Below are 26,986 nucleotides of genomic sequence, written 5' to 3'. Positions count from 1 at the left end.
CAGTAGACAGGCTGAATGAAAACACCTACTTTTCTAGATCCAATCAGGTGCTAGTTGGGAAAAAAGCCACGCCCACCATTTTGCCTCATTTAGTATTCTGTTTCTCTCGGAAATACGTCACAACACTGGAGAAAAGTCGTTTGCAACTTCCGGTTCACGGGGACTTTAAGGATGAATATACAAACTAGTCATTTAGTGAGGTGGACTAGTTTATCTAAGTTCTCAGAGAGGGTGTTAGCGTGACAGTTTGCTGTGTTAGCAGTGATAAAATACTCCACTAATGCTCTCTAAATGCATTACCTTTACATTGCCACCGCAAAGAAAGCTAAAATCTGTGTTCTTACATTGTCTGTTATATTTCTTAATAGTTGGTTAGCATGCAAAAGGCAGATGTCTTTGATTGTTTTTGTAACGGATCACAGAGACGGATGTAAATGCAAAAGACTCTTTATTGAAGTGTACACAGACACGAAGGTCAGACACTAGCACAGGTGAAAGCTCTCCTCAGGTGCAGGTCAGGCGATCAGCGCGAGATGGAAGGTGACACAGGGACCTCGGTGAGCGACTGGTGCTGGTGATATCCCGTGAAGACCCTAGTGCAGTGCTTGGTACTCCAGTGCAGGTGAAGAATCCGGGTGAGACGAAGTACACAGGGAATCCACGATCCAACACGAACACGATCCAACACGAACACGGTCCAACACGAACACGATCCAACACGAACACGATCCAACATGAAACACGGGAACACACCGGGGAAACCACAACGATCTGACAACATGAGACACCAGTTACTGAACTTATAAAGAGACAAACGGATTGAAACCAGCTGGCGCTGCTGATCAGCAGTGATCAGTGACCACGCCCACAGACACACACACACACACCACAACAACACGCGAGACGAGAGAGAGACAGTAAATTCATGAACCGTGACAGTACCCTCTCCCCTAGGAACGCCTCCCAGACGGCCTACCTGTCGATTGTAATCATCGATAAGGGAGTGATCCAGAATGTCTCTAGCAGGAACCCAACTTCTCTCCTCCGGACCGTAACCCTCCCAGTCCACCAGGTACTGAAATCCGCGTCCCCTCCTTCTCGAGTCCAGAATACGATTAACCGAATACGTTGGTTCCCCATCTACGAGACGCGGCGGGGGGGGAACCGGGACCGGCGGATTAATTCGTGAATGAAACACAGGTTTGATCTTTGACACATGGAAGGCGGGATGAATTCTCCTGTACGCAGGAGGAAGTTTGAGGCGGACTGCCACCGGACTAATGATTTTGGTGACAGGGAACGGGCCGATAAATTTGGGAGCAAGTTTATTAGCTACGGACCGGAGAGGAATGTTCTTAGTAGAAAGCCACACTTTTTGACCCACGACGTATACGGGAGGCTTCGACCGGTGGCGATCGGCTTTAGCCTTGGTGCGCGCCCCCACTTGGAGAAGAGTCTCACGGGCTCTTTTCCAAGTGTGGAAACACCTCTGGACGAAGGCGTGAGCGGAGGGGACCGCGACCTCGGATTCCGTACTAGCAAAAACTGGTGGCTGGTAACCTAGACTACATTCAAACGGAGTGAGGCCCGTGGCTGACACTGGCAACGAATTGTGGGCGTACTCCACCATAGAGAGTTGCTGACTCCAGGAGGAAGGATTCCTGGAAACCAGACATCGCAACACTCTCTCCAAATCCTGGTTGGCTCTCTCGGTCTGACCATTGCTTTGGGGGTAAAAACCCGAAGAAAGACTGACCGTCGCCCCCAGTAATTTACAAAACTCTTGCCAAAATTTGGACACAAATTGGGGACCCCTGTCGGAAACCACGTCTGTCGGGAGGCCATGTAAGCGAAAGACGTGATCAATGACAGTTACCGCTGTCTCCTTGGCGGAGGGTAATTTAGGCAAGGGAATAAAATGAGCCGCCTTCGAGAACCGGTCCACGACAGTCAAAACGACCGTCTTGCCCTGGGAGGGCGGGAGGGCGGTAATAAAATCTAGCGCAATGTGGGACCAGGGTCTCGAAGGGACAGACAGCGGTTGGAGTAACCCATCTGGGGGTCGATTGGAAGTCTTACCAGTGGCACAGTCCGAGCAAGCCAAAACAAAACTGTGGATGTCACGAGCCATTAATGGCCACCAGAATCGTTGTTTGACCAAAAAACTGGTGCGATTGACCCCAGGATGACAAGCTACACTGGAGCAATGACCCCACCGAATGACGTCGGACCGATACCCCTCCGGCACAAATAAACGATTCGGTGGGCAATCGGGCGGAGGCGTTACCCCTTCTAAGGCTTTCATTACCTTCGATTCGACCTCCCATCTGAGAGTGGAGACCACTAATGTCTCAGGTAAAATACACTCGGGAGTAGCCGGGCGTTCGGATAGGTCAAAAATACAAGATAAAGAATCGGGTTTGATGTTCTTAGAACCCGGGCGGTACGAGAGAGAAAAGTCAAAACGTCCGAAAAAAAGTGCCCACCGAGCCTGCCTAGAGTTGAGTCTCTTAGCGGTTCTGATATATTCTAGGTTCTTATGATCGGTCCAAACGATAAAAGGTACCCCTGACCCTTCTAACCAGTGACGCCATTCCTCCAGTGCTAACTTGACTGCCAACAACTCTCTGTTGCCAATGTCATAATTACGTTCGGCAGGTGATAAACGATGAGAAAGAAACGCGCAAGGATGCATCTTGTCATCTGAAGGAGAGCGCTGGGAGAGAACTGCTCCTACCCCCACCTCTGACGCGTCGACCTCCACCACGAACTGACGTGATGAATCAGGGGCAACGAGGATGGGAGCCGAACTGAAGCGGCTCTTGAGTTTGGTAAATGCAGCCTCAGCTGCATCAGACCACCTGAACGTCGTTCTGGGGGAGGTCAAGGCAGTCAGAGGTGAGGCTAGCTGGCTGAAGTTGCGAATAAAACACCGATAAAAATTGGCAAACCCCAGAAACCTCTGTAGGGCCTTACGGGAATATGGACTAGGCCAATCTATCACAGCCTTAACCTTGTCAGGATCCATGCGCATTCCCTCAGATGAGACGATGTACCCTAGGAAAGGAACAGACTGTGCATGAAAAACGCATTTCTCCGCCTTGACAAAAAGCCCATTCTCTAGCAACCTCTGAAGCACTCGTCTGACGTGCTGAACATGTTCCTGGAGAGACGATGAAAAAATCTAAATGTCATCCAGGTAGACATAAATGAATTGGTCAACCATATCTCTCAGCACGTCATTGACGAGTGCCTGGAAGACCGCTGGGGAGTTGGACAGCCCGAAAGGCATGACCAAATATTCAAAGTGCCCCCTAGGGGTATTGAACGCGGTCTTCCATTCATCGCCCTTCCTTATGCGAACCAAATGATAAGCGTTACGTAAATCCAATTTTGTGAAAATGGATGCTCCCTGTAACCGCTCGAAGGCTGAAGACATCAACGGCAAAGGATAGGTATTCTTTACCGTGATGTTGTTCAACCCCCGGTAATCAATACACGGTCGCAGAGATCCATCCTTCTTTCCCACAAAAAAGAACCCCGCCCCCGCTGGAGATGAGGAAGGTCTAATGAATTTGGAAGCTAGAGAATCAGAAATATATTTCTCCATAGCCTCCCTCTCTGGAACAGAAAGTGAATATAACTTGCCTTTAGGCGGAGACTGACCTGGCACTAAATCTATGGCACAGTCATAGGGACGATGAGGAGGAAGAGAAGCAGCCCGAGACTTACTGAACACTTCCTTCAGATCCTGGTACTCCTCGGGCACGTTAGACAAATTCACTGCCTCCTCCTGAAACACAGACACAGGAACAGACGAACACGCTGACACAAGACAAGACTCATGACACGCATTACTCCACATGGAAACAGAATTGTGACCCCAATCAACTCTGGGATTGTGTTGCAGTAACCAGGGGTGACCCAGCACCAAGGGTGCTAGTGGAGAGTCCATGAGAAGAAATGTTATTGTCTCAGTGTGGTTGCCAGATGTTATGAGTGTGATGGGTTCAGTAGTGTGAGAAATCTGGGGAAGTCGTTGTCCATTGAGAGCATTAACGGAAATCGTGTGTGTGAGCCTGGAGATGGGAAGATGAAGACGTTGAGCCAGTCCAGAGTCCAAAAAATTACCTTCAGCTCCTGAATCCACCAAAGCCTCAGTGTCGTGCGTGTGAGTCGCCCACCTTAGTCTTACCGGAAGGAGAGTAGATGATGATGGTGATGATGAGGTCTTCCCAGCGGAGATCCCACCCGATAGTAGCCTCATTGTTACTACCGGGCTTGATCTTTTACCGGGCAAGCGGAGATGAAGTGGCCCGCTTTCCCACAGTACAAACAAAGTCCCTGGGATCTCCGCCGTTCTCTCTCCTCCCGGGAAAGCCGAGCTCTACCCACCTGCATGGGTTCAGAATCGGAAGCGGGGCTGACCGTGTCCAGATTGTCGACGCGCAGGGTCTCCATGCCGCGAAACGGGTTCCTCTGCTGAAAGCGGCCCATGCGATCCAGTCGTGCGTCTACTCTTAATGCCAGTTCGATCAGTCCATTAAGGTTAGGGGGAAGGTCCAGCATATATATCTCCCTCTGGACACGATCAGCCAACCCATGCAGGAATTGGTCCCACTGCGCCTCCTCGTTCCAACGGCACTCTGCAGCCAGGGTGCGGAACTGAATGGAGTATTCCGACACCGAGCCGTTACCTTGGCGGAGCTCAGCGAGTAGTCTGGCCGCCTCCCTACCCGCTACCGCCCGATCGAACACTCGTCTCATCTCCTCGGAGAGTGCCTGGAACGAGGAGCAGCATGGGTCACGGTTCTCCCACACCGCCGTTCCCCAAAGAGCCGCCCTCCCAGACAACAGGGTGAGAACGAAGGCCACCTTGGTCTGTTCCTGGCTGAACGTCAGTGGCTGTAATGAGAAATGCATCGAACAACGAGTCAAAAAGGCTCTACAGTACTCTGGTTCACCTGCATAGCCCTCAGGCGTGGGAAGACGAGGTTCACGTTGCTGGGGCGGCTCCGGTGGAATGGGTTGAACAGGCGGCGTGGGTGGCGCAGTGGGAGGTATGAGTTGTTGAAATCTTTGGGTGAGCTCGGACACCTGTGTCACGAGCGCTTGAATCGCCCGACCTGATTGGGCGATGCTCTCCTCTTGGTTATCCATCCTCGAGATGCTTCGAGCGGCGAATTCGTCCCAAGTCGTGGTCTCTGCTACATCCATAATAATGGTCAGATCGTTCTGTAACGGATCACAGAGACGGATGTAAATGCAAAAGACTCTTTATTGAAGTGTACACAGACACGAAGGTCAGACACTAGCACAGGTGAAAGCTCTCCTCAGGTGCAGGTCAGGCGATCAGCGCGAGATGGAAGGTGACACAGGGACCTCGGTGAGCGACTGGTGCTGGTGATATCCCGTGAAGACCCTAGTGCAGTGCTTGGTACTCCAGTGCAGGTGAAGAATCCGGGTGAGACGAAGTACATAGGGAATCCACGATCCAACACGAACACGATCCAACACGAACACGGTCCAACACGAACACGATCCAACACGAACACGATCCAACATGAAACACGGGAACACACCGGGGAAACCACAACGATCTGACAACATGAGACACCAGTTACTGAACTTATAAAGAGACAAACGGATTGAAACCAGCTGGCGCTGCTGATCAGCAGTGATCAGTGACCACGCCCACAGACACACACACACACCACAACAACACGCGAGACGAGAGAGAGACAGTAAATTCATGAACCGTGACAGTTTTAGCATCTCTTGCCATATTCGTTGCATTTGAAGATGCTGTTTCTTGTTAAAACCAGTTTTATTTTATTGTTAAATAGTCATTTATCGATCCCTGTCACTTTTTGATGATTTTGTTCCACTTTACGAAACATCTCACTTTATATATATATATATATATATATATATATATATATATATATATATATATATATATATATATATATATATATATGTATACAGAAAAGCATCAATTCTTGAGCAGGACTTTTCATTGTGTTGGTGTGTGTGTTATAATGATGGTGATCCAGCACTGAAAGCTGAGGGTTCATGGCTGTTATCAGTGGCAGAAGCCAGCAGTGTTAATCTTCTCTTGTGTACACAGACACGCACTTCGATCTATCGCTGTTCCACAGCTGCGGCGGCCCGTTATCCATCGTAGTCAAACCACCGAATGCAAATAATTACATCCAGCACTTGATATACATCCACTGAGTTGCAGGAAATTTTGCTTTATTACAATAAAAAGTTCCAGGAAACCAGGAACATTGAGATAAACAGTATATATTTTGATTCTGAGTGGATAAAAAAAAGTAATATTTTACACTTTCACTAAAATAAAACTAGACACTACTAGTATACACTATTGTTCCAAAGTTCACTAAATGTTTCTTTGGTAAGATTTTTTTGGAAGAAGACTCACCAGGGCTGCATTTATTAAATCCAAAATGCTGAATATTATATTTAAATATTATTACAATTTTAACAGTTTTCTGTTTTAATATATTTTAAAATGTAATTTATTCCTGTGATGCAAAGCTGAATTTTCAGCATCATTACTCCAGTCTTCAGTGTCACATGATCCTTCAGAAATCATTCTAATATGCTGATTTGCTGCTCAAGAAACATTTATTATTATAAATCAATGTTGAAAACAGTTGTGCTGCTTGATATTTTGGTGGAAATCATTATGTGTTTAATGCATCCTTGCTGAAAAAAGTATTTCTTTTCTTTTTTCAATTTCAATTTCAATTTTTTTTAACTCTCACTGATCCCAAACTTTTATAGTATTGTGATTCTGAGCAGAAAAACAAAAACCGTTTTATTGGTTGTCGTGTTGCTTTATACGGTTCAGAGAGAGAAGGCACAGATTGGCTGTTATTCACAAGTCTCCTTCAAACTGGCTTATGAAAAAAGACTGTATACGGTGTCAAAGGAAGCAGAACAGCAGCAAAAAGGCTTAGAATGCGAGTTAATTAAAGAATTACATCGTCAAACGCTGTTGTCAGGAAATGGCAGGATTCGCTGAAGCACATTATCGGCTAGTTGCCCTCGTTAACAGCCTCTTTACAAAATGAATAAGAGAAACTGTCAGCATTTCAGCTGAGATGGTGAGCGCACAATGTGGCCCCAGAGAGATGTGTTTACCAGGCAATACACTGTTTTATTCTCAACTATTCTTAATGATAGAGGTCAGTCTGGCTCTGTGTATGTGGCTCTACAGTAGTCGAATTAACCAGCACTGGATCATAAAGTTGCAGAGAAATGTATCGAGTCGCTGCTGGAACTGACCGTTAAATGATCTCACGGATGGAAAAAAGATGGAAAAACCTACTGTGAGTTAATAAACACCTGCTTTATTGTTGTTTATGGGTTCATTTATCATTTTATACAGAATATATACAGTATGCGGTCTGATATTTACCAGTTATTGCTTTCTGCTCTCGCATTGTTTACAATCGCCGATGACAAATAATGGATACGAGACGGGTCGGTTGTCGAGATTTTATGCAAGATGTTATCCACCTCGTGTAGTGCTGTGGGTTTGTGTGAGTCCTTGCTTTTAATCTCACGCCGTGCCGAGGAAAGCCCTTGTCCGTGTAGTGCTGTGTGGGGTCGCATAAGATACACTCTTTCTGATAAGATAAGCTAATGGAATCTGAAGGTCACCGAAAGGTCATTCTCCCGAGGCATCGCCGCTGTGGCAGAGTGGCAACACATCATAATGATAAAGTCTTCGCAGGGGCCTGGAGCGCTTACATATACAGTTGTGATAAGCGGGATACTTACTGTTTGAAAAAGTGCGTCAAGAAGAAATATATGCATTGGAATTGCAGCATTATTTTAATAAACATAGTTATTTGAAAGTAATCATATAATGCTGCAATTGCAATGCATATATTTCTTCTTTCCTTCATTAACTGCATCAATGTGTGACCTTACTATCTGATCTTTCAAGGTCGGGTGACGTTCAAGACAGTCAGAGGTGGGTTCGCTGCTTTCAGTTACAGACAGAAATTGAATCAGCCTTTTTTTTCCCCTTCAAGTTAATTAATGACTTACAGATAGATTTTCACCTGCTAAAGGTGTTTGCATGCGGCTGGAGTTGTAAATCAAGTCCCCAGGGTTTTCAGTGCTAAGCCCAGTTAGAGACCTTGTGTTATTTGAAATCTTCACATTGGAGTAATGAGTTTGATCACATCCAAAGCCAAACACCCACACTCTTAAATTGAGCCAGATGGAGACTGTCTCTTCATTATGATGAAAACAAACAAATGTGGAGTTAAAGTGATCTACTTTTGAAAGCGACTCACATTTTATGGTCTATTTTAATAGAAATAAAAAAATATAGATATATGCCTCACAAACTTTGTGTTTATGTGTGTTGTATAAAATAGTTTTTTGCAAAAACTGCTGAACTAAATGCATCAGCAAAGTAAGAAAAAACGTTTCTCTTGCAGCGATGCCATTAAAGAACCGGGTTACCCTTTATTTTTAAGGTGGCCATGTTATAGTGTAATTATACATTTAAGGCCCTGTTTACACCGAGTATTAAAATGCGTTTTGGTCGATCAGATCACAAGTAGACGAGGGACATTCCCGTTTACCTGGTGTTTTAATCCGTCTGTTTTGTCCACTTTCAACCACTTCTGTCCTGATGTCTTTGAGTGGAGGGTCTATATGTGGGTAAATGTATGGACTTTTTCAGATCTTTCGATGTAATGGACGAAATAAGCTCAATCAATTTACATGTGAATGCGACCAGAGATGACGGAAAAACATATGGAGAACAGTAGCTTTCGTTTCTGCTCTGATAGCGGCAAGACAACACCGTGTCGTACCCAGTGAGTGCAGTGTTAGAAATCAGGAATGGTGAAAGAACATTTTGCTTGGTACATTTTTCATCTTAAAACCAAACTTAGGTTTGGTTAGTGCGCTTCCTATAATGGTCACGCTTTAGGTCAGTAGGAGGAGAGTAGATGGTCTTTTGTGGATGTTAGAACACATTCGACCACATGAGCATCTACAGTACGAATGTATTCCGCTCGAATGCGTTTTCAACTTCCTCTGGAAGTGGTCAAAAGTGGACAAGCTCAAAATGTTTTAGACAGCATTTACATCTTATTTATAACGTCATCCACTTGTGTACTGAGTAATATTAATGAACTATATACTTACTATAGGGCTAGGGTTAGGATTCGGGTGTGATTTAGATTAAGTTGCATGTAATTAAGGACAATTTATTGTAATTACTAAATTACTATATAATACAAAGACATGTGTAACAAAGACACTATAAAATAAAGTGTTACCAAGAACATTTTTGGGTTTCCCAAAGAATCTCTAATGATAGATCTGAAGAAATGTTTAATAATCTGAAGAACATTTTACCACTATAAAGAACCTTTTGTTCAATTGAAAAAAATGGATGTTTAAGGTTCTTTATGAAACCATAGATGTGAATAAAGAGTGTTGTCTAGTCTATATTTTGTCATCATTGAGAAATTTATTTGGATAGAACATTATAAACAAATGATTGTATGCCATCATTTTTCAGCAAAAGTGCACATGTATCATTTTCAGCTATTATTACAAATAATTTGTTGAAGCTCATTTATTTGCAAAAAAAAATATTTTTCTTTTATATATAAAATGTTATTAAAATATTTATTTTATATATATTTTGTTTTATTTTAATAAATATTAAGACATTTTTATGTTTATTTTTTTTATGAAATATTTCATTATATATATTTCTATATTGTTTGTTGTGGTAGGGTTAGTGAAAATATTTTCAGGGCACTGATGTGGCCAGCAGAAAAGAATTGGTTGATGTGGAAAACTTATGTCCGATCACTGAACTTTACATCTCTGTCCGTCAGCATCCCATTATATATTCCGGCTCAGGGAGCTTAGTTCAATCCATCAAGTATCCCCCTCCTCTTTCACCCTATTTCTAGCTCTCTTTCCTTCTCCCTCTCTTTTTTTCTTTTGCAACCGGTCTCCATTAATCTCAAACTCTGTCTAATTATCGTTAGCCTACACTGAGCGAGTGTAACATTTTCTCTAAAGGAAGCTGAAGAGTCATGGATGGTCTCGGAAGATACATTGATCCTTTTTTTCCCAGGGTGCACTTTGTGTATGGTGACTAATAGTCCTGTTTTACGGCTTCACTGGCAGTGTTGTGGTAAAGACTCAGAACCCTGCCATTGATCGTGCTGCAGATTTATGAGACACTCACTGTGACTGTCTTGCAGACACTGGCTGCCACATTACCCTCATATTGAGCGAAATAGATACACTCTGTCACCTCAATATGTTAAAAACCAAACAAATACGCATTAAAGTGATCTACCTTTGAAGTTTGCATCTGATGCAGTCAGACACCCTGTCTCACCATGTTTGGAGATGATCATTTTTCACATTTTTCAAATAAAATTAGAGATTACGCAAGCAGGGTCAATCGGTGTGTCATCAGACATCAAGATGAATTATTTAAATTATTTATTTACATGTTTTGGACCATTTTAGAGCGCCATAAAGAGTAACCAAGCAGTTGCTTCAATTTGTACTGTAATTTTCAGTATTTTAAATACCATCATACAAGCATATGGCTCATGATGGACAGCTAATTAACTAATCAAGAGAATAATTTACTATATATAATAATTTACAAGAGAACTAATCGATAACTAATTTTTTTTTTTTTTTTGAAGTTTTAGTTTAGTTTTTGAGGTCTTTTTGTAATTTTGTTTTTGTTGAACTTTTAGTTTTCTTTTTTTTCTATTTCTTTAGGTTTTATTTTTATTTTATTCTACTTGCACTGGCGTTAAAAAGTTTGGGGACTCGATACAATATTTGTATGTTTTTGAAAGAAGTATCTTATGCTCACCAAGGCTACTTTCTTTTTTAAATACACTAAACGTTAATATTGTGACGTTAATAACTGCTTTCTGTTTAATAGATTTTAAAATGCAATTTATTCCTGTGGTCAAAGCTGAATTTTCAGCATCAACAGTGTCACATGATCCTTCAGAAATCATTCATGCTGATTTGCTGCTCAAGAAACATTGCTTATTAATATCAATGTTGATACTTTTTTTTCAGAATTCGTTGATGAATAGAAAGTTAGAAAGAACACAATTTATTTGAATTGTAAACTTTTGTAACATTATAAATGACTTTATAATGTGTGTCTGTTATATTATTTGTCATTATAAATTAAAAAAATCTTCCTGACCCCTAAACTTTTGAATGGCAGTGTATTTTTTGCTATGATACATTTTATCTTGTATTATCTTGTAGTAAAGCAAGGTCGTATATTTGTTTGTTTGTTTTTTGCACATCTAAAACCATACAAATGCATCAACATTTAAGTACAGTTGTTGTCATATAAATAATTTTTAATCGGCCACATGGGTTTCTACTGTTAAATATAAAATGTGTCTATAAAGGCCTTTTCACACCAAGGACGATAAATATCTAAAAATCGCTCCACATGTAAACGAATAGCAGTGTTCGCGCCACAACTGTTATGATAACGGCTCAGAGAAACGATATCGTTGGAATCGTGTGGACGTTAATATAGTTAGCTTTAAAGTTCTCATTCTTGGTGGGAACGGGCCTTAAACTCACTTGTATTAATAATGTGTTTCTGTTAAGGAGCTTTTTATTGCTGTCGTTCTCATTACTGCCGTCTCTTCCTCTCCTTTCCGCTCCCTCCTTTTCATTCTTTCATAATATCATGTCTTTTGTCTGCTTGTCTTCTCACTGTCCTCTCATTGTTCCTGTACCTAGACCTAGTGAACCAGTTCTGTGAGCAGGTCCTGAACTTCTTGTTTTGTCCCTACTCTCCTGTCATAGCCCCGTCCTCCCCTGGTGTTGACTCCGTACCCTTGCAGCGAACAGGAAGTCAGAATGCCACAGGGACGTTTCCCAGAGGCGGCTACGCGTCCGGTCAGGGTGCCAATTACACGGAAACTTACCGCACATTGCCGTACTGCTCATCGGTGGAGTCTCCCTACAGCAAGTCCGGCCCTGCCCTGCCACCCGAGGGCACCCTGGCCCGCTCTCCCTCCATTGACAGCATTCAGAAGGATCCCAGGTGAATTTGCATGCCTATTGGACCTTTTTCACAGTCATTGTAGCGCTCATGGCCGGTGCAGATGGCAAATGTACACATATCGATCCAATTTTAGCTGGAAGAGCATCTGCTGAAAGGGTTTTCAGGGGTTGTTTGTATTTTGGAGGCCTTTTTTAGGGTGACCACCTGGTTATTGCTCTGTTGCTGGACAGCAGATGTGATTTTGCGGGACAATGCGGCACACATGGGAGAGAGATAAATGTACTACTGTTAGACTATGTAAATATGATTTAAATTAGTTGGAAAGCCTACACTCTTAAAAATAAAGTTGACATGGATTTTTTATTCTTTCAGTTCTCTCTCAGTCTTCCATCTGTCCATTTGTCGACAGATTTAAGTGTGTGAACTATGTCAGAAAATCGAACGTGCATTTGTATACTGTATCCAGTGTAGACAGCGTCAGTGATTATAATGGGTTCTATTTGTATTTGTCGCGATGCAACGCTCACATCCAGTGAAAGCAAATGTCAGCCGCCAGTGGGCGGGGCCTATTATGCAACGATGTAAAACTATTTGTCGACGTCTTGCTCTGGAGGCAGTCATTTGCAAATGTATTTGCCCATGTGACGTCACAGATCCCGCAATATCGAAACGAGCTGTTTTTGGAGCTTGGTTAAATAAATCATTTGTTTACAAAGAGGAGGACCTTTTAAGCTATGAAACTTTCAAGATGTTTTAATGGTACAAAGACTTCTAAAGATCAAGGCAAATTTGATTTCTCATGTCATGACCATGACCATTCATATGTCATGATGTTTGTATCGGGGTGAAAGCATATTCAGCCTTCTCGGTAAACAACTGGTCATGACATAAATGAAAAGGAAATGATTTTCTAGCAAAAGAGCTTCCTTTTGTAATCTTCACATTAAAGCAGTTGACTTATCAAAGGCTAATCCTGCTGGGTTTATTTGTGCAAATAAATCAATTGAATAAATAAGGCAATTATAATGAATATTTTAGCATGTGATACTCTGTTTCCCATGATTATGATTCTGTGTAAATGCATTTAGACGGCCTCTGCACAGGGTCGCACCACAAGGGCTTGCAGAGTCTTTTTACACGTATTTGTGTTGATTTAAAGTGGGATTTCTGGCTGAAATACACTGTTGCTTGTTGTTTGTATATTTGCTAAGTAAATAGCTTTTGGAAGGATGTGGTTTGTTGCACCTTTTTGCTCTTTGGCTGCCAGACGCATTGAACTCTATGCCGTTTTTACAGACATCAACAGAAATTCTGATTCGTTTCTCGAGAGGATGATGTTTCTAAAGCCCCGTGCCAATAATAGAGATACACTCACTCAAAACATGCACTGCACAGACAGGCATGATCATAAAACAATATGACAGGGAACATAAACTGTAACTTTATAATGTTATAAAAAATTTCAATTTCAAATAAATGTTGTTTCTGTTTATCAAAATATCCTGGGAAAAAACGCGCATCACTGTTTCCACAAACATAAGCAGCTCAAGTGTTTTCAACATTGATAATAATAATAAATGTTTCTTGAGCACCAAATCAGTATATTAGAATGATTTCTAAAGGATCATCGGAAGACTGGAGTAATGATGCTGAAAATTCAGCTTTGCATTCACATGTTATAAATTATATCATTTATAAATTATAAATGAATTATAAAATATATCACAACAAGAGTTATTTTAAATGGTAATATTATTTCACAATATTCACAAGTTTTACTGTATTTTCTAACCCACCCCAAACTTTTGAATGGTAGTGTACTTATTCCACAATAAATGTGAAAGGGAAAAACATATTAGCATATTTTTCTGCTTTTCTGGCTCTGTGACTGCATTGATATTCAGTTGCTATGGTGTTCTGGGTGGTTGCTAAGGTGCTGAGTTATTTTAATGTGTTGCTATGCTGTTGTTAGGGTGTTTTGGGTGGTAGCTAAGGTGCTATCAGTGATTTTAATGTGTTGCTATGCATTGTTCTGGATGTTTACAAAAGCGTTAATAATAGAACACCATATTCATGTCCATAGTACAAATTTTGTGTAATGAGTAGGAGTCACTAACCTACCATTAAGAATGAGAAAAGTAACAGTGATGCTTGCCTTAGCAAACACCATTATTTAATATTGACTACTGGTGAAAAACCATAGTAATGAAGACATGAATACTTTTTTATTCTTCACACTTTTTTTTCTAAAGATACTCTAGATGCCATAAAGAATCATTTGAAGATATGTATTGTTCATTAAAAAAAAAATCATTTTCCTTTAAATTCACACATTCTCTCAATACCACTCAATTATAAAACTTTATTTATTTTTAAAGGAGTCATTGATATGTGCCATGATATGATTTCCATTACACGAGAGTAGATGTTAAAACTTCATGCTGATTTGTACTCGGCTTTCGCCAAGATAAGCAAAACTAAGACGTAGCTTTACAGTAAACTATGCTTCTCCATCCATTTACGCTTCTTTCCAAAAGGTAGTGTGACTCCCCTTCTGTCCGGCGTTAACGGCAGCAGTGTACTTGGCGCATTAGCGCACGCGACGGCTGTACAGGACCAGCACGACAACCGTCTGGATTGAACCGAGTAGGGGACATCCCTAGGGTCTTCAAGTGGGCACCTTCCGTCCTCAGTGTTTCGTCGACTAGCCCACGACACCTCAAGAGGGCTCGACAGTGACTCTGGCGTCCCAGAGTCACCCCCCTCCGTCCCCCACTCAACTCAGCCCAGCTTACTGACCTCTACATCCCTCCTGCTGCTGAGACCTAACCACAATATCACAATCTCTCCGCGACCCAACCATTAATATTAATTAATTAAATATTACCCATATTAATTAAATCACTAATTAAATCACTAAACTTCTTATCCATTTATTTCTTCTGTTAATTGGATAGAGTTGATCGCATGTTGCCATTATGCAAAGTGGCTCCTCATCTGCTCAGTGTTACAGTAGTCCTGGAAAACTGGACAGCAGATAATTATTACTGGTGACACATACACTCTGCAGGCGTTTGCTGAGGCTGATCTTGGTTAGGCTAATAAATAGCCTAATAAAGGCACTGCAGCCTAGCAATATTGCAGTTTAGTGTTGTTAGTCCTTGCAGAGCTGATGACTACATACTTTTAAGTGTTGGAGAAACTACTTTGAAATGGTACAAGCTACACATAATGTAAAGTGATGGATGGATGGATGGATGGATGGATGGATGGATGGATGGATGGAGTGCGAGTTCTTTAGTCTGAGTGTGACTAAGTGTGATTCATATAATAGCAAGGCTTTGCCTGGAGTCATTCAGTATGAATGGAGCACAACTGGGACCACCCACTTTTTCTGCGACCTTGGTCGACCTTTTCTATAAGGATTTCAATAGTTTTAAAGAGATCCTAGATTGAAGATGTTTTTTTTTTTTTTTTTTTTTTTTTTTTTAAATAGCCTAATAGCCTACTAGAAAAAGAGTTGATGAAACGTACCCCGATGACCTTCTACTACCGGCAAGTTTCTGAAGTGCGCATTTGACATCTTACTATCCCATGAGGACACTGGAGGAGGAGTTGTGAATGGTGTCGTAGGTCACATGACACTGACAGCATGGCAGATGTAGTACATCCGAATATCATTTTCTAATATATAGAACATACTATACAGTCACAAAACCAAATGTAGTACCTATTATATAGTATGTGATTTTGACACAGTAGCTACTTATCCCATAATACATTGCAAATAATGTAATCAAATCACAAACAACAGTACAGTATAAAACTATTAACTAAGTTACTGTTTCTATATTTAAAGTTTGTTTTTTGTGTGTCAAGTTATTCACAGTGCTTCATTGGAATATGAGTTTGCTACAGAGCTCATTTGGCTTGCTTCTTATTTGCATGGTAACTGCAACTTCTCTGATGGATGGATTCTAGGAGGATCTCTCCTCAGTAGCTATAGTAGTAACTAACTCAGTAGTAGCTCTTTACTGTTTTTTTTGTCCTTAAAAACAGTACTTTAAAAAATGTATTAATTAAAATAATACAAAGTTCTGTCATGAGACTCATGACACTCTAGATGGCGCAGGGTAACTCAATCTGCTTGCAATCACATCATTCTCTATAGGGCACAGCTGATTGGTTCCTGCTGTATCAGTATCTAATGATGTATCAGTTCCAGCACTTTCAGAAACCATCCACCTTCCCCAGCTTCACCTGTATAGATCTGCTATGGGTAATTCATGTACGCTATATTGTACAGCAGCAGCATGTCTTACTTGCTTCCAGCAGTGTGTGTGTGTGTGTGTATTGGCAGTAGCAAGTCCATACTTGCTCTGCAGCAGCAGCAGCATAACAAATCTATTTTGCCAAGACCAAACATATTAACATTGTCATATCCACATGCCAAACACTTAAATATATTTTTTTAAATATTATAAATAATATTTTTAAAATGACTTTGAAATCACATTTGTAAGCATATAACATATTTTAACGAACTCAGAGCTCACAGTTGGTCTGTGTTGAATTGTTTATATTTTATTGTTTAAAATCAGTGTCTCTATGGTGACAATAAATGTTTTTCCCCATCAGGAACCCTTCTGCTCTGTTGGATTTATGAGCGAACACAAGGCAAATAGCCGATGACCCGAACACTGAACGTCACTTGTTCTCACGTGTGACAAAATTCCAGCTTGATCTCTAGAGAAAATGGCTTATTTAATTGCATTTTTTGTGTTTTTTCCTGTGATAATAGACTGTAAGCAGGTTATGACTCTAATGAAGGTTATTTCTGTTCTGTTCTGTTCTGGTGTTCCTTCCCTAGAGATGAAGGGATGAGGGAGGACAGGTATGCTAACCGCACACTGCCACAAGTGCTGCAGCTCATAACAACTTTAGACATCCCCGGCCCACGGCAAGTGTGAAGCACTGCTGAAACGTGTTTTTTTGTATGAATTTGGAAGGGCAAAGTGTTTCCTTGGGTGAAACGCTAAACTATTCAAAACAACAAAAAGAGTCTTTGACCTTTCCACCTGAAGGCGACACGTGGTACAACCCAAAAAGCGAGAAACAAACCACATTACTGACAGCCCTATTTAACAGTATAAAGTCAGAATTGTTCTCAAGTGTCAAAACATTCTCGAGCAATTTTTCTCCACAACACGCAAATTATCAAAGTTGTGTGAAATCCATAATTCCCACGACTAACAGGCGGCTAGAACAACTGCTTCAAAGAGAATCTTAGACAGGTGTTTGGGAGTTGCGATCCATATATGTGAAATCTGTCAATGACACGCTGTGATTATAAACAAAAAGTGCTTTAGCAAGTTATTAGCATTCATCATTCGGCTAACAATATGGTTAAAGCACTCGGTAAACTGTCTAAATTTGAAGCCACTCCTGTCTGCATCGGTGCTGCGACACCATGGCACTTGGCACGGACTTTGCGAGAAAATCTTTGGCAGACGTTATCGCATTACGGTTGCTGATGTGGAGCGATAAACAAAGTTATGAGCCATCTGCAGCGTGAGAGAACATGGAGGAAGAAGGGAGACTGAGGGATGAAGATAAATGAGTGTGATTGAATGGGGGTTATTGATTTGCCGGCGTATCCCGCAGACCTGGAGAAGAGAAGGGATTGCCTTCGGAAAATAAAGGGGTCTGCCCTTCGCCTTCCCCCTTCTATTGATCAAAGCTTAGGTGCAAAACCTTCTTTTCAACACAGTCATTATTACCCAGGCACCAAGGAGCCTTTTCTCTGCTTTGTTTTAATGTGAATGTGCACTCGAGTGGCGTCCTTGTCCGCTCAGGGACAAAAAGACGCTTCTCGACGCTGCAGCATTGACATATACAAATGCACACTGATTTACAGAAAGCATCTTGTGCCACTCAGACTTTGGAAGGTGATGCCCTTGAGTGGTCGCCTAAGGATGGTTAATAGAGAACCCTGCAGTGCTTGTAAAAGGTTGGTTGGTATTATTCTGTGGAGGGTCTGTGGAATTGGAGGTCAACCTTCAGATATGCATTACTGTGGCAGGGTGGCAATTTGATACATTAAGCGGCTTATGCACAGCAGTTCTGGGCTAGTTTTAGCTAAGCAGTGGTATTTTTGATTTCTTGCAAGAGTAAGATTTTATAAGACTCAGTGTTGGATTCTTTGTTGGCTCTAACTTGCATACACACGTTTAAGTTAGATCCAACAATGATGTCTTTTAAAATCCCTCAGTTATTCAGTGTAGCAACAAAATGAACACTGCTTCAGTATTACAATAATATAGAATATTACAATAGTAATGAGCCTGAAGTCATGTAAGGTTCTTTTACTACCATTGAAAACTGAGACATAGATGGCTCCAGTTGAAACGGAGTCTGCCGTGTGAAATAAGGGAGATGAAAGAATCACCGGTTTAAGATTGATGCGGTTTACCAATCAGACTTATTTCAGAGAGCCGAAGCGCCGCCATCACTGAAAGGCCCAAAGGAGATTTGTTTGAATGCAAGTCAATGGAAAAGATTTTATTTGGATTTTACAACAGAAAAAAATCCCTTTTATTCTGAAAAAAATTTAACAAATTGGAATAATTTTCACTCAGATATTGCTAGTAAATTTCACAAATAATTACAAAGAATCGGCAAGTAACGCATTGAATTAAAAGTGAAATAGAAAGACTGAAATGGTATTTTCTTGTAAAACCTATCTCATTAATCTTTGTTGTATTTACAACAGGTAGGATTTTTCCAGAAATACCAATTCGCTTCTATACTCTGCCAACAGTTAATGAAAATCATAAAACGTACATGTTTCATATGGACTGTTAGTCTGTGCAGTAGCATTACTGATACTGAATGATTGTGTTTAAAACAATGATTCAATTTACTGTTTCTCAGAGATGCGTGACTTGTCCTGCTCTGGATTTGTTTGGAACTATTTTCTACTAGTAACCAGCAATATTTTGTCTAAAATGTAAGTTACTGAATATTATCTTCTTTTTATTGTGCCGTTGTTTAAAAACAATATCACATTCGCAATTGATTTGAATATCAGCACAGCTGTGATGCAGCTCGCCGCCTTTTAGAATAGCGATAGAAAAGGGTGATTGTTTTGCATTAGAAACACACCCAGCTCAAGTTGAGAAATGCCTCCAATATAGAATAAAATGCTGGAGATTCATGACCTCTACCTTAGCCATGCTATCTTTAACCTAGCCTTGACTTGACTTGATAAATCACCTTTCTGTGTTTCCCTTCACAAAGACTTATAGACAGCTGCATCTGTGACCCTGAGTGCGACTTGTATGTTCAGATCAGTCACTTGAGAAACCCCTAACATGAAGATGTTAATAGCGAAACAGAATGGCACAAATGATACCTTGTATTTTATGAATGATGCATTTACTACAGCTTGTGGTCACATTGCAATGCAGGAGTGCATGTCATTGACTGTACAGGTGGGTTTGTCCTGTGTTAACGTACAGTGAGGAACATTATGACGCATGACTCCAGTGTGACTCAGTGCCGAGTGCTTTGTGATGGAAATTGAGTGCCTTGGGGTTTGTTCGTAATAGCCATGCAAGCGACAGCTTTTGTTGGTGTATTTGTTGCTTTTTCAGTTTTTTGTAGTTTAGGTGGCAAAGGGTTTTTCAGTGTTGTCACATGTTGTCACATATGGGAAGATGGCATTGTCACATTTCATTCTACCAAGTTTGCACCTGGTGTTTATGGTAATTACTGTATCTGTCAAATGTTCCATTAGCCTGTTTGAGCTGACATTAGTGTAAATGCACGTTCTGCTTGACTCTCGCTCTTCTCATTATTAGAAGTATTTATGTTATTTTCTAAGGTGTTTAGTATCATCTGTGATTTGAAAATAAAATAGACCCAATCGATGATGTACCGGAAACCCCCACAACTCACATGGTTACCAGTTTTAAAGTGCCTTTATTATGCTTTTTCTGATATATTACCTTTCATGTAGTGTGTAATATAGCTATTTGGGAATGTAAAAGGTCTGCAAAGGTACAAAGATCAAGTGTATGATAAATGGAGCTATATTGAACTGTCTGAAACAAGTCATCAGTGATTGCAGTCTTGTTTCCTGCACGATCCTACATAGGTTTGTAACAAATTTGCACAATGCCAGCCTATGGTCTTCACTGGCTGGCTGTGAATAACGTCTACTTTGACCTGCCCTCAAACACTGTAGATGTTGCTGAGGCCTGGAAAAGTTTGGTCTCGTGTTGTCGACATGTCGAGAAGATGCTGTTTTCTGCGCTGTGAAAGCAAATCCACTTTGCATGCACTTCCAATGGATTAGGACTCTGGCCCAAATTGATATGGTTAAAACCGATGCCATCGTTGATGTTTGCATTACTGTGAATACAAGTACTGAAGAAGCTGAAATTCAGATATGGTAATGAGCATTTTGTTTCCTACAAGCGGTAGACCAATCACAACAGACTGGGCCATCTGACCAATCAGAGCAGAGAAGGCTCTCGGAAAGGAGGGGTTTAGAGAGACGGAATCCATTAATCGAACCATTTCAGACAATGTGAGAAAAAAGGTGATGCTGCCACGTATTTTATCAGAAAAATTTAGTTTTTAGACCTTGAATGTATGTAAACCTATTGTAAGAATTGAAATAGCATAATGGAGGCACTTTAACCACACAGTGGGTATTAGGTATTTGGACTTAAGCCACACACGAAAAGATATTTCAAAATATCACACCAATCAGCATCTGCAAACACATGTTGCTGTACCAGAACTAATTTCTTGAAGGTATAGTTCACCCAAAAACGTACAATTCTGTCGTTTACTCACCCTTATGTTGTTCCAAAATGTGACTTTCTTTGATCTGTAGAACATAAAATAATATACATTTTCCCAATCAGTGCTCACAAAACCCGTTTGGTTACCAGCATTCTTCAAAATGTTATCTTTTGTGTTCTACACAAGAAACAAGAAAAAAAGTTGCAAGGTTTGTAACACGAGGGTGTGTATATTGTGGTGGATTTTTAATAGATACGATTAATGATGTTACTAACCATAAAAATCTGATTTTAGATGAAGCATCTTGTGATAAACTTTTATCACACTTCCCATTATAATATCAGAATTTTCCATTCTAGATCTAACAATAAACCAAAATAAATCTTACTTCCTTTTATTTAGGATGTAACCATCAGACGAACTTTCGATATGATCTGACCTTCTAACACACTTGACTCAATGGAACCTTGAAAATGGACTAAACGTTCTGTTCTTTGACTGTATTGTGAAATGATTGATTGAAATATTAACCCTTTACAATGTTTTTGGATGATACAGGATATTTTTGCTGATGTCACTAACAAAGGGTAAAGAAAGGGGTGGGCTTGCTTTAAGCAATTTAACCAATCATATTGATAGAGCGTGACATGTTAGTCATGATGATTCTATTTTGATGTGTCTGTCTTTATCCTATAAAGCTTGTTGTATTCTTCTTTTTGGTTGAGATTCTCTGAGAACTGCTCGAGAACTCCAGGCTGTTATAAAGAGCATTTAAAGGACAATTACTCAAGTCTGTCTGTCATTTAAGCTGAGCAGCAAGAAAACAAGTAAGTTAGAATTATCGACTCGGCTGTAGCCGTCTGGAGACACGCTGGAGGGTTAACGTAGCTAACGTCAATATATATAGACTTGCTAGCCAGCGTATAAGTTATACTAGTATAGTTAGTTTTAGGGAAACAAATCTAAAATAGTTAGAATTTTTATTTGAATTCCTGTGTTTTAGGGCCACTGAAGTTTTGATTTAGGTATTTTGAAGCAGGCTTGTGTGGTTGAGCATTGACGGTATGGTGTATATGAATGCTACCTGAGTGCTCTGTATTTAAAAAAAAAAACGAAAGTGAAGGCAGTATGGATGCCTGGAATAGACAGATGGTGAGTGAATCAATGAACACAACAAGATGTGCAAGGTTAATGCACAGTGCTGGTCGTGTCAGATACTTCAGGTTAATTTCATTGACATTCCCATAGCACCCAGGTTGAATTATAGGAAAATGTTGTCTAAGCAAAATCATATCTTTTAATGTTTGGGGTCACCACATTTTTAAGTGTTTATGAATATAACATTATCTGAGGTGGTGTGTTTTATGTGGTCGAGGCAGAGGTCGTTCGGCTGAGTCATGTGTTTGGGCTGTACGATCAGAGAGGTCGAGATTCCACCATGTTGAATCTTGACAGTGACATTGTCCTGACAGTGACTCAAACCAAATCAAGCATTCAAAATCAATTATATGAGTCAATGAGGTTGGGTACTACACCTAAAGGTCGTTTTACACGGTACACGGTAACCACGAGATTCCAGTTCATTTTCACCAGGAGAGAGTCAGCAAAAAAACCCACAATCATGCATGACTTAGCACCACACGCTCTAGATCTTTTTTGGTGAAATTGTTATGATTATGAGATGCCTTGTGAGAGGTGAGATTCTGAAAGTGACATTCACTACATGGGGAATAGTGAATGAATGTACGATTTCGGACATCGCAAATGGCTGCCCATCACGCAGACCTATTCTGTTGTGGTTAGCCTATTTAATTTGAATTGACTCCTAAGTTTTGCCCCCTTTGTTTACTGTTGCTAACTCAGAACATCTCATAGGAATGAAATGGAGATTTCTGTGAACTGTGTGATTTGTTTGTAAAATTTGCTCATTGACTGGTTATTATTTATACGTGGGCTAGATTGCCAAGCATTTGGATCTGCTTTTTTTTTTATCAATTTGTTAACTTCTGCAGCAATGTAATTTACAAACTGCATAGTCTGAAAATCAGTCAAACTTATGTCAGTATTAAAAAAAAATTAAATATAAAATTGCACTTAAAACTCACGATCCCCCATATACTTACATTAGAAAAGAACACAAGCCTATTTGTGGCAATGGCAACACTTGATTGGTCAGTAATATTTTTAGCTCATTTTATATTCACAGTAATCGCTTCGTTCAGAGACGCAGCTTGTTTTTTGCTCACAGCCATTGAATTAAAGCAATTGCATTTGCGCGTTCCACACCACCTTGATGTTAAATACCATTTAGTTGGGTGGCGAAACCGAAAAAAAATTTGCATTAAAAGAAAAAACGTGTTCTGTATGTTATCTTGTTTGTTTTATTTTTTTCCGGCATAGTTTTTCAGCATATTTCTAATTGCACAAACAAGCAACCAACACATACAGGGACGCTGATTGCGTCTTGAGCCTGAAAATTGCGGGAACAGATTAGTCCTGATTGCGAGCAGCTCAATAGAAGGACGGCGAACACGTGGTGGTGTTTACCACCATCTAATGCGATTAATCTGTTTGAAAGACAGGGTTTGATTCCTGCAACTACAGTTTCAGAAATTTCTCCATCTGTCCCCCTCTCTCTTTCTCCTTCCAGCGCATTTGTTTGTAAACCCATAATTGTGCGCAAATAGCATGTTTCATGATGGCTGTTAATGCTTGCTTGGCTCTGTTGTGATTCAATTAATTCCACTAATAAGCTATACAACGATTACTTAATGACATTAAGTGCTCTTGACCAATTAGTTTTATAAATGGCCGTCAACATAAACATGGTTGACCCCAAGACCCGTGTGCAGCATGGCCATTACTTACTATTACAGATTTTCAAATCACTTTGGCTCTTTTTAGAAACATTCTCATCTTAACATTCTCTAAACTGTAAGTGTAATTGTCACGACTGTTTTATGGGACATCACAACATGTCTGCTAAATATATTAACTCCCACAAAAACATTTATTCATGTTTTAAAACCTAGTTATTATGTCAGAAAAATGGCCAATGCCACCACTTATTTTGTCATAGTGTGAGCTGTACTGATCAAATTGTGTTATTTATTTTTTTCACCTTGGTAGTCAACCCTGGAAATGTTGCAACAAATTGTAACTTTTTCTTTTTTTTTTGACACTGACTGCTTACTATACTATACAATATTGTCAGTTTTGTCTAGCTGAATGCTATTATACATCACACTGAGCTTTCTATATTACACAAGTACACAATACTACACACAAAAAATATGCACATTTGTAAATACAGTACATTTATTTGTGTTTCAATGTGTGTTTCTACATGTAATTCGAAAATCCTCATGTCCATTTTTACTTATTTCCTACATTTAAAGTCATATATAATGGACAGAAAATTGTCTCAAAATGACATCCAGGAAAGCTTCATATACGTTCTTTCAAACTGTATCAGTTAAAGATTTAGAGATCTGAACTAATTGTTTTAAGAAAAAAATTCTCATTAGAGATTTGAGCCAAAGCAAAAAAACTGTAAACAATGAAATGAAAGTATGGTTTGCCTACGATATTGCTTTCCATTGCAGTCGTTCTCCATGCATCTCCAGGTATTTTGTTTGGTATCACGGTCACAAAAGAGGGCAAACTGTATTTTCTCCATCTTTATTTATCTTAGACGGCTTTCTGAAATAGGCCATCATCTCCCCCAAAGGATGAGGCATAAAACAAGACTTTTCAGGGGGAGGACGTGAGGATCCATTTGTAAACCCGAGTGGGGCTATTTGCCGAGCAATACTGAAGCCTACAGCTCGTCTCTGGATTGAGGCTCAGCTTTCTCTTTCCAGAAGCCACTAATATCTTCAAAGGTCTTCTCCATCAGTTCTTTGACCTCCCTCGAAATGAAAAGCAAATGTTTGCTGCGATGCTGCTGCGCACATACACAGGTGCACGTGAGTCACCTCACTCTTGCGTTTTGATTTGTTCTGCTCCTTGTTCTTCTGTTCCATGAAAGGGAATGTGTGCTGACTGTGGGTCTATTCGAGGGTCGTACATTGCATACATTACCCCATCACTGTCCTTGTTGTTTTACACCATGTTCATGGAGCACCAGTCGACTTGACAGCGCAGCGTTTAGCACTTAAACCCATGTTGCTAAAGTCCTTTGGCTCTCATTATTTCACTCGCAGAACGACAATCCCACCAGCGATGCCAAAATAGTCAGCCGTTTGAAAAAGCCTTATGGAAACCACTCAAGAACATTTACATCTGCGTAATGCTCGCGCTGCTAGGGAGGCTAGCGGAGCTTCTTCTGTCGGACGTAGGCAAAAGTCTCTGCGGGATGAAGAATTCTGCAGTGACAATCAAGTTATGCATGCTGAGCAACATATTCTCACTGTTGTGTTGTCTTCCACACACCAACACAAACATACACACATGAATGCTAATATGATGTGACTTCAGCAAGCTGTGTGCTACATAACCGATGCTAATCCATAATGCATTTATCCCTGCGGGTTATTGACTTAGCATGTGAATCAGGCCAGAAGGCTGTCCCGACTCCACTTCGGGGTATTACACTCAAACACTATCTAGCCGACACCCTTTAATTCACGCTCATCACTTCAATAACAGCATTTGAGGGCAAAATCACTCCGAACTGAAGAGCCGAAAAAGCCCTGACGTTTTATTCAGAAAGTCACTCAGACCTTTTCCAAGTATACTTTTCCTAGTATTTTTGTACTGAAAAATATCTAAACATTCATAGAGCAAGATACATTTACTTGAAAGGCAAAATTACAACTATTATTAAAGTTACAACAATTATAATGAGACTTATTTTCAGAGAATAATTTTGTTTGTTTATTTTTCTGATTTACTCAATTGGCTTTTTTATTAACGTTAGGAATAGTTCACCTAAAAAAGTTCAACATTTTCTCACCCTCATTATGTCGAGATTTTACTATCTTTCAAAACTTTTTTTTTTTTTTTGAAAGAAATGTATACTTTTATTCAGGACAGATGCATTTAATTGATCTAAAGTGACAGAAAATTTTTGTAACATTGTACATTTCTTTACTATTTTCAAACAATTCTATAGAAACCAATTCTATTTCTAATCCTGTAAAAATGTATCGCAGTTTCCGCAAAATTATTAAGCAGCTCAACAGTTTTTAACATTGATAATAATAAGTATTTCTTGAGCAGCAAATCAGCATATTAGAATGATCTCTGAAGGATCGTGTGGCACTGAAGACTGGAGTAATGATGCTGAAAATTCAGCTTTGCAATCAAATAAATATATGGATATATACAACAATTATTATTTACTGCATTTTTGATCAAATAAATGCAGCCTTGGTGAGCATTAGAGACTTCTTTCAAAAACGTTTCTTTTGTTTGTTTCTGTAGTGGCATATGATCTGTACTGGTGAACAAGGAGAACATGGGAAACAGGTTGCGTTGCATATCACAAGTTGCCATGTGCACACCTTCAGAACCAATAATCATGAGCATACACGCACCACTGTTTACATCATAGTAATGTGACGCCATTGACGCATACACAATATAGCCGTCTGGTTATCGCTCTTAGGTAAATTGCATACCCATTAAAATTCGTCACACTGCAATGAAGAGGATTTGCTGTGGCAAATGTATGCATGCATATCAAATATAACCTTTAGCTAGCTTAAGGGAAGGGAATACAGTAGCTTCTCCCTGGGACTGTGCTCACGCGGTCTAATCCCCCTCTAACTATATTTGAACAAGCCTGTGTTTCTGCAGCACTCGATACACAGGACTGCCTGCATCTTGCGGCATGTTGTTAATGTGCTGGCTCCAACTAGCTATTAAATCCCACTTCCTTTGATCATATTTTTGGTACTGTTTGGCTGCTAAATACCTGTATGTCTTTTTTCCTTTTGATTTTTGTTGGCTTCAGTTCTCTTTATCATCGTTTGAGCATCATAGCAGTTGTATCTGAGGTCTTTGTTTGTCAGTGTGGAATCAGTCAGGTCAGGACAGTGTCTGAAACCAGGGGATTTGAGAGGGTAGACAGACAGT

General features: G+C 40.3%; 1 protein-coding gene across 3 annotated transcripts in view; it reads left to right on the top strand.

Moving 5' to 3' along the window:
* The window catches only part of ctnnd2a (catenin (cadherin-associated protein), delta 2a), a 323,353-nt gene that overhangs the window by 199,131 nt on the left and 97,236 nt on the right, over positions 1-26,986 (top strand). For 2 of the 3 annotated variants that reach the window (XM_056248934.1, XM_056248936.1), the window contains one exon: positions 11,824-12,130. In XM_056248934.1, the coding sequence (XP_056104909.1) occupies positions 11,824-12,130 (307 nt within the window). The remainder of the gene's footprint in view (positions 1-11,823; positions 12,131-26,986) is intronic. The other variant, XM_056248935.1, reaches the window with a different exon arrangement.

This window comes from Rhinichthys klamathensis, unplaced genomic scaffold (assembly GCF_029890125.1).
Source record: "Rhinichthys klamathensis goyatoka isolate OS25496 unplaced genomic scaffold, OSU_Roscu_1.1 h1tg000059l_1, whole genome shotgun sequence".
NCBI lineage: Eukaryota > Metazoa > Chordata > Actinopteri > Cypriniformes > Leuciscidae > Rhinichthys > Rhinichthys klamathensis.
The sequence above is the reverse complement of the archived record's forward strand: the minus strand, read 5'-3'. Positions and strand labels throughout refer to the sequence as shown.